The sequence below is a fragment of the Coccomyxa subellipsoidea genome, assembly GCF_000258705.1.
Source record: "Coccomyxa subellipsoidea C-169, whole genome shotgun sequence".
Lineage (NCBI taxonomy): Eukaryota > Viridiplantae > Chlorophyta > Trebouxiophyceae > Coccomyxaceae > Coccomyxa > Coccomyxa subellipsoidea.
In genome coordinates, this window is record NW_005178025.1 from 837,509 (window position 1) to 851,422 (window position 13,914).

At 52.3% G+C, this 13,914-nt stretch overlaps 5 protein-coding genes across 5 annotated transcripts; 2 read left to right on the top strand and 3 right to left on the bottom strand.

Moving 5' to 3' along the window:
* Positions 1–392: 392 nt before the first annotated feature.
* COCSUDRAFT_38117 (coproporphyrinogen oxidase) lies at positions 393–2,837 on the bottom strand (the record flags this gene model as incomplete). The annotated part of the gene is made up of 8 exons (XM_005644169.1): positions 393–477; positions 682–908; positions 1,184–1,327; positions 1,622–1,726; positions 1,856–1,963; positions 2,091–2,216; positions 2,496–2,640; positions 2,812–2,837. The coding sequence occupies 8 exons, from the start codon at positions 2,835–2,837 to the stop codon at positions 393–395; spliced, it is 966 nt and encodes a 321-aa protein (XP_005644226.1).
* Positions 2,838–4,102: 1,265 nt separating this feature from the next.
* COCSUDRAFT_44521 (hypothetical protein) lies at positions 4,103–7,167 on the top strand (the record flags this gene model as incomplete). Its single annotated transcript, XM_005644170.1, has 6 exons — positions 4,103–4,169; positions 4,369–4,646; positions 5,054–5,215; positions 5,664–5,786; positions 6,336–6,557; positions 7,030–7,167. 6 exons carry the CDS (start codon positions 4,103–4,105, stop codon positions 7,165–7,167), a joined length of 990 nt encoding a protein of 329 aa, XP_005644227.1.
* Positions 7,168–7,405: 238 nt separating this feature from the next.
* On the bottom strand, positions 7,406–10,174 carry COCSUDRAFT_54582 (dihydropryrimidine dehydrogenase; the record flags this gene model as incomplete). The annotated part of the gene is made up of 8 exons (XM_005644171.1): positions 7,406–7,805; positions 8,001–8,145; positions 8,437–8,687; positions 9,010–9,260; positions 9,387–9,453; positions 9,554–9,631; positions 9,738–9,867; positions 10,154–10,174. 8 exons carry the CDS (start codon positions 10,172–10,174, stop codon positions 7,651–7,653), a joined length of 1,098 nt encoding a protein of 365 aa, XP_005644228.1. The 3' UTR covers positions 7,406–7,650.
* Positions 10,175–10,704: 530 nt separating this feature from the next.
* Positions 10,705–11,329, top strand: COCSUDRAFT_7444 (A designed full consensus ankyrin; the record flags this gene model as incomplete). Its single annotated transcript, XM_005644172.1, has 3 exons — positions 10,705–10,830; positions 10,933–11,062; positions 11,151–11,329. Coding segments are annotated over 3 exons (435 nt in total), but the record flags the coding sequence as incomplete, so codon positions are not given.
* Positions 11,330–12,342: 1,013 nt separating this feature from the next.
* Positions 12,343–13,726, bottom strand: COCSUDRAFT_44523 (MAGE protein; the record flags this gene model as incomplete). The annotated part of the gene is made up of 6 exons (XM_005644173.1): positions 12,343–12,375; positions 12,485–12,599; positions 12,686–12,788; positions 12,959–13,114; positions 13,307–13,559; positions 13,658–13,726. The coding sequence occupies 6 exons, from the start codon at positions 13,724–13,726 to the stop codon at positions 12,343–12,345; spliced, it is 729 nt and encodes a 242-aa protein (XP_005644230.1).
* Between the last annotated feature and the right edge of the window lie 188 nt (positions 13,727–13,914).

Genomic DNA, 13,914 nt, shown 5'->3' on the forward strand with positions numbered 1-13,914 from the left:
CATGACCGCCATGATGATCATCAGGCTAGCTAGTGTGCTCAACCTTATTGCAAATTGCACAATCAGCATTAAGATCACCGGTGTACCCATGAGCCACAATGGCAATTCTTTGCAAGGCATGAACCATGAGATGACGTCATGGGATGCAAACCATGCTGAGGGCCAACCAAGTCCTCAATACTTGACAACATTCTCGAAGACCCCCTGTATATCATGTTTAGATATAGATCATCTAGAGCACCACAATCGTTCGGACGTGTAGAAAACCTTTATAGAGAGTGCAACTCAGCACTGATGTGACAATCTTTGCTGCACATGGCAGCTGAATACCCGCTGCATGGCCGGACGCGCTACAGCCATGCAACGCACCCATGCCAGGCTGGCAGCCAGCTTCAAGCCCAGGTACGCGGGTTTGTGCATGCGTCCACCAGCTGTGCCTCAGGGCTGGTTGGGTCGACAGGCGGACAGTACTCCCACCTGCACACAGTCACATCAGTGCCACCGCTTATATTGGACGCTTCACTGCGCACCACCAATCTCAGGGCAGGATCACACCAACAGCAAAGCTGCAGCAGAACAGCAATCCAGAGAAAGAGGGATAAAGAGCCAGTGCCAGACTTCTTCTTATATGAAGATAGCAATGTGCAAGACCATGCAGCAGCCCAATCAAGGGAGACTGACCTGGCTGTCAAGGGGAGGCTCATGAGGATGGACTCTATTCTGCCAGCCGTCTTGAGGCCAAAGGTGGTGCCGCGGTCGTACACAAGGTTGTACTCCACGTAGAGCCCCCTACGCATCTGCTGCCACTCCTTCTGCTGCTCTGTGAAGGCGTCATTCTTGTGCTTCTGCACCAGGGGCAGGTAGGAGTCGATCACGGCTCCCAGCGCCTCCGTGCTGAATGCAAGGATCTGCAGCACAAGCAGTCACTTCTCAGTACAATGTCTCATGCTTGTAGGAGAGTCCCCATTCTGTATGGTCAGTATCTGAGCGCCAGAGGAGTCAAGTATCCCCACAGTGCAGGCACTGCAGGTGTTGTTGTCGAAATAGGCACTCCCCACTATCACTCATTGCAGGAAAGACTCCTTCGGCAGGGGAGGCAAGGAGAGATTTAAAGGCACTCTAAACCAAGTTGAGCTCGTTAAGAGTCTCTTCTGTGTTGAGACATATACAAAGGGGGTCTCACCTCATCCTGTGGTCGGTCGTTGAGGTCATCGAAGAAGATGCCGCCCAAGCCTCGCCGCTGATTGCGGTGCTTGCACAGGAAGTAGTCGTCCGCCCACTGCTTAAACTTGGGGTAGTAAGCAGGGTCGTGGTTGTCACACACGCGCTGCATTTGTCACCAGCACTTCTCAGCACACCACTCCAAGCTCCTTAGTCACTCTGCACGCACTACTGAGGTGCTCCTGTCTTGCGCTGCATGCACTCTTTGTCCCCAGTATTGCACCTCGAAACAATCTCCTGACACACCAGCCGTCAGCTAGAGAGCCAGCTGACCTGACAAAAGACCCCTCACAGGGCAATGTACTCACAGGGCAAGTGCTCACAAAGCCGTGACTGCACAACAGTCCTACAGGACTTTTGAACGACTCTTGAAGACCCACAATCACGCTCACAAGCACACCTTGTAGGTGCCGTGGAAATGCTTCATGTCCTCCTCATTGACATATGATGGTGTGATGTCAGTGCCGCCTCCAAACCACCACTGCCCGGGGATCCCATTCCACTCCTGTGCACACATCAGCACATGTCAGAATTGCTGTGGCAGAAAGATGGGAAGCTATAGGCACACGTGGCACTTCCACGCCTGCAATCACACCATGCATGCACGCATTGACCCTCTGATTCGGTCACTCACCTCTGTCTCAAAGTACCGGTAGTTGAAGTGCATTGTGGGCGCAAAGGGGTTGTGTGGGTGCATGACAGAACTGATGCCAGCTGCAAAGAAGGGAACACCGCCGCTGGCCTGCAAGCAGACACTCACTGTCAGTCTTGTCAAAGCATCTCTCAAGCTGACTTGTCTCACACAAGTCGTTTGATCAGGGCGGTTTCGAAATCTCAAGTGATGTGATCTCTGAGTGACAGTGACATACCCCATTTGAAGCTCCATTTGCTCCATTTGAGGATGTGTGTCCTTTGGCAGCCCTGTAAGCCTCTGGGGGCATGGTCCCATAGACCACAGACACACCCACTCCCGCCTTTTCCCATGTCTTTCCTCCCTGAAGACAGACAACATGACTCAGGGATGCCACTGCAAGAAATCCGCGGCTACAATGAAGATGCAAGATGGTGCAATGCTTTGCCCTTAAGCGCAGATTGCATCCTGTCGAGTGACCATCAATTCCTTTCCAACTGTTGATGCACACATTTACACCGCGAGGCCACTTCCTCCCTTCTTGGCGCTTGCACTGCCTTTCCTGTCTTGCACGTTCTTGGCTGAAATGTTGCTCATGAAACAAGATCGTTTCGAGGAGAATGAATGTTGAAGTGATGGGCACCTGCATGACCCTGGACACACCACCGCCTCCACCTGGCCGGGCCCATGCATCTTCCCTGAACGTGCCACCCCCATCTTCCTCCTCCACTGCTGCGCATATTCTGGTCTGAGCATCCCTGATGATCCGCTCAAAGCGGCCACGGATCCTGCATCAAAGAACGTGCTCAGTGCCCATGATCCCTGAATAATGCTATAATAACACTATGCTGAAAAGGAATGTTGTGTTAAGAGGAAGAGCAATGCAACCATGGGAGTCAGCACACCCTTCGCTCTCTGAAGTGCGTTCGCGCAACAAGGAGTCGGGCGTCGACGCCAGCATCTCTTCCTTCTCGATTCCCTGCATTTGAAAGGGGAGCAGATCAGATGTATGTGATCTACACGAGCTTGACGTGCCCTCATGCCTCACACTACTAGAACCTAGGACAGAGTCACGCACCACTGCAGCAGCACGCAAGACGTGTGACGGTCGCTCCTCCGTTCTGCTCCGCACAATTGGCCTCTGCAGTCATACATATGTTTATCACAAACTGGAAAAAAAAACAGCCCTTGGAAGATTTTGTGGCACTTAGCTGCGACTTACCAGTTGTAAGATGTTGGTGTGTGAGAGTCTCAATGGTCCGCAAATTGGTGCACTTGTTCTGCAGGTAGATTGTCTTTGTGGCAGAGTCGAGACTTTCATACTTGCAAAAATTTGCTAATTGTCAATGTTCAGTCTATGAACGCTCCCTTATAATTATCAGACTTTCTTCATGCGTCCACAATCATCACTAGAGTCTTCGCACCCTCTTCCTTCCAAAATTCTGATCTTATCGCCATCCATCATCTTCAAAGGGTTTTCCAGACGAGGGATAACCCTCGTATACGGGGTCGATTTGATGAAGACAACCATCGGGAACTCGAAAACTGAGACAGGCAGCCAGAAATAATACCTGGACCTTCCGGACAGCTTTTAGAGCGTTCACAAACCGAGGGAAGAAGACTGCAAGATCATCCCAAGAATAAGAAGGCGGGTCTGCCCTGGAAGCACGCTTGCCGCCAAGCTTCGGACTGCAATGGTTTCCTCTGCAACTTCACCTGGTACGGATGTGGCATGCTTTGCACTTGGGTTCTCTCCCACACATCCTGAATTGTTTCCAGCAGTGAATGGCATCCAAAGGGCTTGCTTTGAGCGGAGAAACCATGGGTAGCCTCCACGCTAGTACGTGCTGCCAGAGCTGCAAAGAGTGCATTACCAAGACGTCCGGAGGCTGCAAATGACCTTCTTAAGGGTCTGGATGCTTCAAGCGGAGTATGACTAACTATGGCGAAGCATCAAGTTTCGGGAGTGGCTGTACCGGCTGTAGGATTGTGGCGAGGCGAAGTTCCTATTCTTGGGCGAGGCAGCTGCGCGATCCTCTTTGAGTCTTGAAGAGGGTTTGAAAGGACGATCACAGACCTTTGGATACCATCGGCATGCAGAGCGGGTTGAAACATCCTGCTGCACCTTGTCTGAAGCCACTCGATGCTGCGTGAACAGGTGCAGGATGTTCTGGAAGGTCTGCTTCCCAGGAAGACCGGAGCCCAGCTTCATCTTCCCATGCACGCCGGAGACGGAAATCAATATTCCCAATGGCGGCAGGGCTGCTACTGTTAGTATCTGCCCTTACTGCAGTTGCTGGGAAAGCCCCACCTGCAGGTATGTCCAAAGCCTCCAGCATGACGTCTGCTGCTAATAAAACCGTAGAACTCGTAGTAATAGAATACCAAGAACGAATAAGTAATGCTCAAAATTCCTGGCGCCCTGTTGACTTCGATGTCCCTATGGCTACTGAGCCACCCAGCCATCCTGCCATGATTCTGGAGAACTCAAGCTTGCCCTCCCTGCTGTCATGCAGATCCATTCATAGCACCGGTGGAGATTCCCACACCGCGCATCTACCCCAAGAAGAACGTCACATCAGACGACCTGAGCGCTGTCAACATGACAGCCTTGGCCCCCGCTCAGAGGGCTGCCCTGGCAGCGAAGACCATCATCAAGGCCCAGACGATGGTGGCCAACATCACAAACCCCCCTCCCACCCCAAAAGTTGTCCTCAGCAACTCCCCAGCCGCTGCCGCCTCCCCCACCCCTGCTGTGGACACCCTGCCTGAAGCAGGGAAGACTGCTGTCTCGGTACGTCACTCTGACCCCACATCCCCACCCTTGACTCCATCCTGTACTTCTTTCCATTCTTTTCCTGGCACGCCAGCCGTGATGCAGCAGTATAATTCCGAGGGTGTCGGGCTGCAGCCATAGACATGTGACATGACATGATTCATCTGTGTTGAAAAGGCCACGGGCAGATCCAGCAGAGCAATCTTGATTCAATGCCGTTGTGCGCATGCCGTTGCGCACAACGGCTGTCTGTCTTGAGTCATTCAAGAGGGATGCCAGGTTGCGGCATCCCTCAGGCTCTCAAATCAGACAGATCCAGGCTGCAACCTTCAACTCCTTCTTGAGGGTACTATGAGCAGGTCTGAGGCCAAGTCAGGGCTCATCACATGAAGCCCTAAGAGTGTGTGCACTGCTGTGCTGTGCAGGCTCACATGCGCGTGTCGGGCCCCGGCGTGACCCCGTTCGGCCCCGCCAACCAGCAGAGGCTCATCAACGTCTTTTCGGACGTGGCGCGCAACTTGACACAGGAGCAGTTCCGGGTCGTCCTGGTCTCTGACGCATACACCTTCCGCCGCCGCCGCCTCCAGGTGCTGCCTTCCTTTCCACTTCACGACAAATTAGATGGGCCGCAAAACAAGATGCCATCTGAGCAGCCATGAGCTCCCACCGTACACTTGTGCGGTTGGAGGAGACCCATTGACATGCATGTTTTGATTTTGTTCCTCCTGTGTTGGAGCTGGGTTTCTTTGCCGTGAAGCTTAGCCAGTGTGCATCCTGTGTGTCTGAGGCGGTTTATCTTGAGCACCTTCTATGCTTATAGCACATTTTGATTTATCCCTTTGGTCTGATCCTATCGCACGTCCTCGGTATGGTCATCATTTAATCCTTTCTGCCAGACTTATTTGCCATTCTGCACTCATGAACTCCTACGACCTGTGAGGTTGGGAGGAAGCCCATTGGCATGCATGTCTAGTGCTGGTTCCTCCTGTGCTGTAATGAGTCATTGGCCTGAAATGGCGTGCTGTTTATTTGCAGGCGGATGGCACTCCCCTGTCAAACGTGGCCGACATCGTGATGGAGGTGGATGCTGGCACCGAGGCCAATGCCCCCGGCGTTGCAGCGCAGATCTCCAACATCGTCAGCAACGACACCATTGCGGTAAACCTCTCTTCCACAGTAGCACCTGCCATTTTTAGTAGCCCATCACCACCAATGCTCCTCTGCAGCAGCCAGCGACTCGACGGCACCGCTGAGGTTTGTTTGAGGGTTATCTCCCCGCGCAAGCCCTCCCTGCCTTTGCACAAGTATGGGCACAGATGGCTGTACTTGTGTGATGTGCCCCGGCTTGAGGGGGCGGTATGTATTTGAAGCACTGTGCCCATGGTTGATCGGGCCTTGCTTGAATTTGGCGGGTCCATCAAGGGCCAGGATTTGTGGCAGCCTGTATCTGCAGTTTGTCTGCATACGCACCTTGCATGTGGCAGGAATGGCGCTCAATTATTAAGCTGAAATGAGTGAAGACACACAACGCAGTGCGAGCGCCATGTAGGAAGAAAGGGCTGCCTCGCAGTTTCATGCGACGCGTGCAACATACAAGACTATTTGTGCCAGTGTCCAAAACAGCTGCACCTGCAGATGCAGGCACAGAGCAACGACTTCTTGCATCCAGCATGCATGAATTGATAGAAACATGTGACGCACGCGCAGATCTCCCTGCAGCAGCACGGCCTGTCGTCCTGGTCGATCAAGCTGCTCTCGGTGTCCGTCGTGGCGCCGTCCACGGCCGCGGCCAGCCTGCCGTGCCAGATGCAGTGGGCCCGCTGGTGCCTGGACGGCAGCCCCTTCACGCCGGCGCTCATCTACATGATCATCGCGTTCGGCGTCGCCCTCATTCTGCTCACCCTCGTCGCCGCGCTCGTCTACCGGGAGGTCTCCAAGAACTCCGGCAAGGCAAGCTCCCTCTCTGACCACATGCAGGATACCAGTGTCTGTGGTGACCCTTTGCCCGAGGCAGGCCTGTGTTTTACTCGTCCCTGCTGTGCATGCTGTAATTGGTGCCCCATCTAGAGGTCAAATTGTTACTAACTAACGACCAGAGGAATACATGTCATGCAAGAAGGTTCCCAGACAGACTGCTGCAAGCTTCTCCTGCCCTGCTGGCAAGGTTCCTGACCTCTCTTATCAGGTGTCCCGGCGTCCTGGAATCTGCCGGAGTTTTTCTGGGAGTATTTTATGTTTTTGGATCGCTGTAGGATATTCTAGTATGCTCATGCGCATGCTACATGCTGATCCCATCACTGGAGGGTACCTGAAGGACAAGGGTACATGAGAGCTGGGCTGTGCATTGAAGTTGTTGTCATTGGAAAGACAGGTATTGACCGGCTGGTGCATGCTGTTGCAGACCGGCGAGCTGGAGTACCCCAAGGAAGAGCAGAGCTTCACGATTAGGGAGAGGCTTCAATACTTTGTGACGGGGCACGGCAGAGGCAAGGCGGCGCCTGCCAGCGGCTCAAAGCCCCCCACGCCTGGCGCTCGCTAGGATTGCATTTAGAACATCTCATACCCTGCATTTCATGTTGTGCTTGTGTTTGGCAGCCAATTGCTACAAGCCGACCTCACGATTGATTGCTTGCATGTTAGATGCATGAGCACAATTGCAATCCATTGATATGACTATGACAAGACCTCTGGATCCGTCCATGCATTAGTAGAGATTTTGTCTCCGGTGGGGGTCCGGAAGGGGGGTTGTATATATCTTTGCGACGATGTTGGGCCTTGATATGCGTCAAGTTGACCATATGCGTTGCAGGAAGTTGTTGCTAGTGTGTTCTTCTAGGCTTAATGGTTATTCAGGTGTTCACATACGATTCATTCCTTCATTGACAACCTACCAGTGGTGCACTGCTGGTATGCACCCGAATCTGTTAAATTCTGCTGCATGAGCTTGAGTCAAGGACTCCCCAGACAGCAGCATTGGAATTTAGTGATGGTGTCACATCAAATTGCTCAAGCCAACACAGACTCATCGCTTGGGAATGGCATGATCAGCGCCAATGGCATCATGCACGCTCGCAAACCCATCGCGCTGCAGCAAGGCTGTCAGCTCCAGCTTCATACGTCTGAGCAGTATAGGCCCCTCATACACCAGACCAGTATACAGCTCCACCAGACTGGCACCTGCAGGCAGCATCACGTTTTCATTCCAAGATACACAAGATTTACCCAACACCAGCCATTACACTCAGCCCCTCCCCTGCTGTCATAAGAAGCACAGTACAGGTGTCGAACGGGCAGCCACAGGCAGTAAAAGCATGTTGCAAGCAACAAGAAGAATCACAGGAACAGGAGTGCAGAAGGGGCTGTGAATCCCGCCTGCTCTGATCTTGGCATATGCGTCTGCGCCCGAACTGACGCCGCCCACGCCAATGATGGGCAGCTTGCCCTTTGTGAGGCGGTACATGTCCCTCAGCACCTCCGTGGACATGAACCTCAGCGGCGCGCCACTTAGCCCTCCAGCCTGACACAGCATTCTCAGTGCTTCACTATTTGCATCAGCACCAGACAGTGATTACACCATCCTTCCACGCCCAAGCTTGACAGCTGCTATGCTGCTCAGCTGGCCGAGCGCACCCTTGATTTGAGCACAAAGTCTCAGGGGACATGCAGAGCTACAAAAAGAATTTTGTCAATATCTGGAAAGCAATGCAGCGCAGACTGGGAACCAGAAGGCTTGCCATCACGTGCATCACAATGTCCAGCTTCACTGAGCCATGATGTCAGAAGCAAGTATCAGAGCATGTGTGATCACCTCCTTGCCCTCGGGGTGCTCTGCCACAGCAGGCGGCCTGCAGATGGTGGTGTTGCTGACAATGAGGCCGTCGATGCCAAGCTTGAGGGCAACCGCGGCGATGTCGGACTTATCAGCGTCGGTGATGTCGGGCGCGATTTTGACCAGCAGCGGCGGCGGGCCGGCGGCTCCCCAAGACATGCCGTCGCGCGTGGCCTTCACCTTCCTCACCAGCTTCTCCAGCTCCTTCCTGCTCTGCAACGCCCTCAGCCCTGCACCACACCCGCCCTCACCCTCCATGCAGGACAACCCCTGAAGTGTGAATTTGCGCTTGCTGCAGTGCATGTCATCGCAGTTCTTCTGGCAATTTTCTCGCACCTTCATTCATATCATATTTGGGCAGTCACAGCCATTTTTATTTCCTTTGAATAAAGTGAATAGTGTTGGCCAAAAAAAAACAACTACTTAAAATGGACATGTGCGCATGTGGTAATCGTCCTGTGCGCTCACTGTGCAGCATACTTACCCAGCGCATACTTCTTACATTGAATGGAGCTGATGTGAGCAAGGGAGAGAAAAAATAGGAAGCAGCACCAGGGGTGTTGGGCGAGGAGACGTTGATGACCAGGTAGTCAGCATAGGGCGCCAGCTTGGAGACACCCAGGCAGTAGTCTGCAGCGGCATCCTCACTCAGCTTGTTCTTGCCCAGATTCACACCTACCAGGCCGGGCCCGGGGCCTGGCTGATTTGCCGGCCGGTGCAGCTGGCTCCTCCTGTAGGCGATCAGGTTTGCCCGCACCACATCCAACCCCTGGCTGTTGAAGCCGTAGCGGTTGATCACAGCCCTGCAGACGCATGCGTGATGCAGTCAAAATATGGTGTGGTGCCAATGCTGCAATGAGGTCCAGATGGGGATGAATGTGTGAGCTGCTGGGACATGGGAGCACAGCAGATGTGCATGGTGCTCTCACTTGAGCTCTGGTATCCTGAAAGCTCTCGGCTGGTCGTTGCCAGGCTGCGGCAGAGGTGTGACAGACCCTGCAATCACCGAACGCAAGGATCACATGAGAACAACATGCCGTGATGATGCTTGATAAAGTTTGTGCATTTTTGCAGGCTTGAAGTTTGCAGGGCGCACCAATCTCAACAAAGCCAAAGCCAAGGCCCAGGAGACCCTCCAAAGCTTGGGCATCCTTGTCAAAGCCGGCTGCAAGACCTGCCAAAGGGCAGCCAGTCTTGAAATCCACAAGTCACCCACCTGGAACGAGGAACATCATCGCAATGAGCATGCCGGGACATACAACACTGTGGAGGGTCCTTACCAATTGGATTTGAGAAGTGCTTGCCCCAGACGGTAGTGCGCAGTATTGGCGGGTCGGATCTCTTCTCTATGGGGAGCAGGCCATGCACTGCAGCCCAGATGGCAACGTTGTGGGCTCTTTCAGCATCCAGCTGTTGAAGTGCCTTCTGAGCCACATGCGAGAGATCGAAAGGCAATTGCTCTGGGTCATCGATGTATGCAAGGGCAGTGCCAGCAGCAAAGGCTGCTCCACCAAACACCAGCCTCCTCTGTGAAACACAACTCCAGACGTCAATACAGATCGATGCTCCAAGGTCAAATATGAGGTCATAAAGAGGACACGGCGTCTTTGAAAGTGCACAACATCTCCTATAATGCATGTTGGCTTGGGCAATCAGCCCATGCGATGCAATGCTTGATACAGGCTTTGGAGCTCACCAAGGCCACGCGAACTGCCATTAAACGAAAAGACACGCTTTATCTCCGTTCAGATCGTTTCTGCACAGTCTAAACCTCCGCAAGGAAGCTACCAAGCCCTCGATGCCAGAGCGGGAGGCCTTTCTTCCATATCGTAGAAAAGGCAATCATGCAGGATTATTCTACATTGCTTGAAGTCACTCCTTTAGACAGTACTCGAACATCAATGGACCTCTTCTTCTCATGGAAACAGAGTTCCTCAATCGGTGACTCAGCTTCTGCCCAGGGTGGAAGCCAGTGGGCAGCACTTAATCCATCCGCTCTTCCAAGTTCTGATGCAATCCTGTCATTTACGCATTTATAAAGGAAGAGTTCATACATTGCAGTGTGTGATTTAGCGTGCGACACAATCAGGCGACAATAGTGTTCCCTGTCTGTGTTGCCATCAGATCTAGCATTCTAACTCTATCTCGTATAGTCGTTGCACACGTCCAAGAACCACGTTCCCATACTTTGCTGACTTGTACTTGCATTTAAGCAGGGTTCTGATAGCGTAGTTAGTGCGGATGGCTTTGCACACAGCTGCAAGAGAAGGCAACTTGGAAGACATTCAGGCCCTCATCGACTCTGGCTCGAAATTAGATGATAGGGACAAGCACTCACGAACGCCGTTGCACATGGCTTCGTGGGCTGGGCATGTAAGCTCGGCACTGGAACGTCTCCCTGGCTCATCACCATCAGTGTGTCAGATGTGATGAAAGTATGCCTCCTATACGTTCTGATATCTTCGTGAATTACAGGTGGCTTGTGTGGAGGCGTTGATCGTAGCTGGGGCCAATGTCCATTCTGCAGCAATGGATGATATGAGCAGCCTGCATTTTGCTGCACAGCAGGGCCACCTTGATGTCTGTAGAGTGCTTTTGAATACAGGTAAAAGGCTATTTTTTTAGGAAGTGTCACGCATCTGCTGTGTGCATGCCAGAAAAAGCCCCTGCTCACAGGTGCAATATTGGCGCAGGCGTGAAAATGAACTCAAAGACTAGGAAGGGAACAAATGCCTTACAGTTTGCAGCAAAGAAGGGTCATGTGGATGTTGTGCGGTATCTCATACGCCGCAAAGCGAATGTGTCAGCAAAAGACAGGAATGGCAAGACAGCCATGGACCTGGCATCTGACGAGGCAGTAAAGGCCGTCTTGCAGGAAGCGCTTAATGGCCCTGAGCAGGAGAAGGTGATCAGGCTCTCTTGTTGCCCGCATACACTGGCACATTGGGAGTGCACGAAAAGCATAGCGTTCTCACAAAGCTGGGAGCAACTGCTGGCTGACACGCTTTGTGTGTTGCAGCCTGCTGGACCATCAGAAAGATTATCTGAGGGGGAACCTGCCGAAACAACAGATGCACAGCCCTCAGAAGATGATGCTGCAGAGCAAGGCGCTGTACCGATAGGACCACCAGAGCAGCCAATTGAGAAGAAAGAAAGGGGCAATCTGCGCAAACGCAACGAGTCCAATGGTGTGTCCCTGCACCTGTTTATGCTGGCTGTCCTGTCCTTTCATCATGAGTCATCTAGCATGTTGTGCTTGTCACTGATGTCATTGTCTTGCAGGTTGGCAAGCAGCCGCTGATGGTGAGGAGCCTGCTCCAAAGAAGGTCCAAAGAGTTGCTCTTTCGCATTTGGGAGCAGAGTGTGAAGATGAAGACGTCGAGTGAACATGGGCAACTGGGACTGCAATTCTGCATTCTTCTCGCTATTTGAACGAATGAAAGACGCGTTTAGCTGCAGCTGCCTGGTTCCCCATTGTGTGCGTTTACGTATGAAATAGATGTCTTCCGCGAAAGATAAAATGAAGGCTGTTGACATCAGGCCAAGCAGTAGCCGTAAATTGGAGCAATTGACAACTGGAGCGAATGAAAAAACCCTTCTGTCTCAGGCATATTATCTGGGTCAATTGGTAACGGCAAATTTGTAACATTCTCCCTTACATGAGTGACGTTGCCCCATTATTCCAACGCCAAGCAAGACTGCATATACTGTACACCAGGAAGTCATGTGTCCCAACAAAAGACAATGTTGATCTTTAATCTCAGCAACCTCACTTCTTTTGTTATCTGCAGTATTCAGGAGGTTGAATGACAAGTCACGATTAATGACAGCTAGTTAGTCAGCATGGTCACGCAGCACAGCTGCTGGACACATCCTTACAGGTCACTAGTCTGCGTCAGCCTCCATGGCTTCAAGTCTCTGCAACACAAAGGTCACCAGGTCAGTTATACATGCATTGCAGCTAGCAGCTGATGCAGGAAAATTGATATACACATGGTGCATGACATGGACACAGGAAGGCGCATACCTCATCTACAAACTCCTTTATCTCATTGGCTTGGATCTCATCGATTGAATTTTCCCCAAGCACATAGGACTTCAGCGGGCCCTCATTGCTGGGTTGCTTTTGCTCCAGAATGTACCTGCATGGAACAGAAGTCAAGGTACTGTTGGACTCCAATCGCTCTCAAAACATACAAGTCAACAAAGAGACTGGGGCTGCGCTCACCTCTTCTTCAACATCAACTCCAATTGGTGTTCTGGCTGTCCCAGGGATGGGTGCGGGACCTTGGCCTCAACTCCCACATTCTCAAGATGCCGCCACAAGTCATCTGATGCCAGCAGAACAAGGCCTCTTTGGCAAGAAATAACAATATTGTACATATGCACAGTGCATGCGGGCAATAGACAAGCATAGCCCGCCACAATGGCGAGGAAGGCAACACTCTTGGCAGATCTGAAGTGCAGAATGGGCATGAAAAGCCTGTGATGTCTAAGATACCTTCTGAAATGGCGCCTCCGGCAAGGTTGATGAGGGACAGCACCAGAAGCACAAATGCTGGCGTTGCATCAGCAGAGGCTGACGTGACAAATGTAGTGCGCATTGCCTCAGGCAGCAAGCTGCGCAGCACGTATGCCTTGGAAGGGGTTGCTTCCCCTGCGCACCCAAGGAGCTACTAAGTCCCTCTTCAACATTTCGCACATACATCAGCGTACTAGTGATTGAGGGGTGCTGCTCTTCAAGAATGGTTGGACTTTGAACATATCATGCCTAATTGTATGAGAGCAGCAATGAAACACAGGTCAGGGGTCATGCTATTTCAGTCATCGCCATCGTCGCACAAGGCACCTTTGGCCTTGCCTCCGGCTCTGCTGGCAGGCAGAATCTCGACCATCTTCATCTCCAGGCCAAAGATCACAGGGAACTGTGCCTGTGCCTGGGCAATAACGTAAGCGCTGACGTTACCGGAGCGCCTGCCCCCATCCCTGTGTGTGTTCTGGATTAGCTTGCCCAGCTCATCACGGCGGACAAGCTGGTCTGACTTCTGGTGCTGGCGGAAGAGCATGAAGCGCACGACTGCAGCAACAAGCTGGTCGGACTCCTGCATACACGTTACAGAGGGATGATGTGGTAGGGAGTTGATGACGCATAAGATGCCCTGGAGACAACTGAATTGATGTAAATGCAGAGAACGCACACCTCTCTGGACAGCTGTGGATTATCAACATTCTCAGCTTCTGCCTTGTAGAAGTCCCTCTGCAAAATCATCCGTGCTTGTCAGTATCGATGCAGCTAAATGACCGACTACAGCTAACTTCCAGGGGACATTAGAATTGTCACAGAACTCTTTTCACATCCCGAAGAGTTCTTCCCGATACCTGTCTGATCAAGTGTGCGAGCTCGTCTGCAGTGGCTCGCACAGGGGCTCCCTTCCGCTGAGCACTTGAAGGACCTGC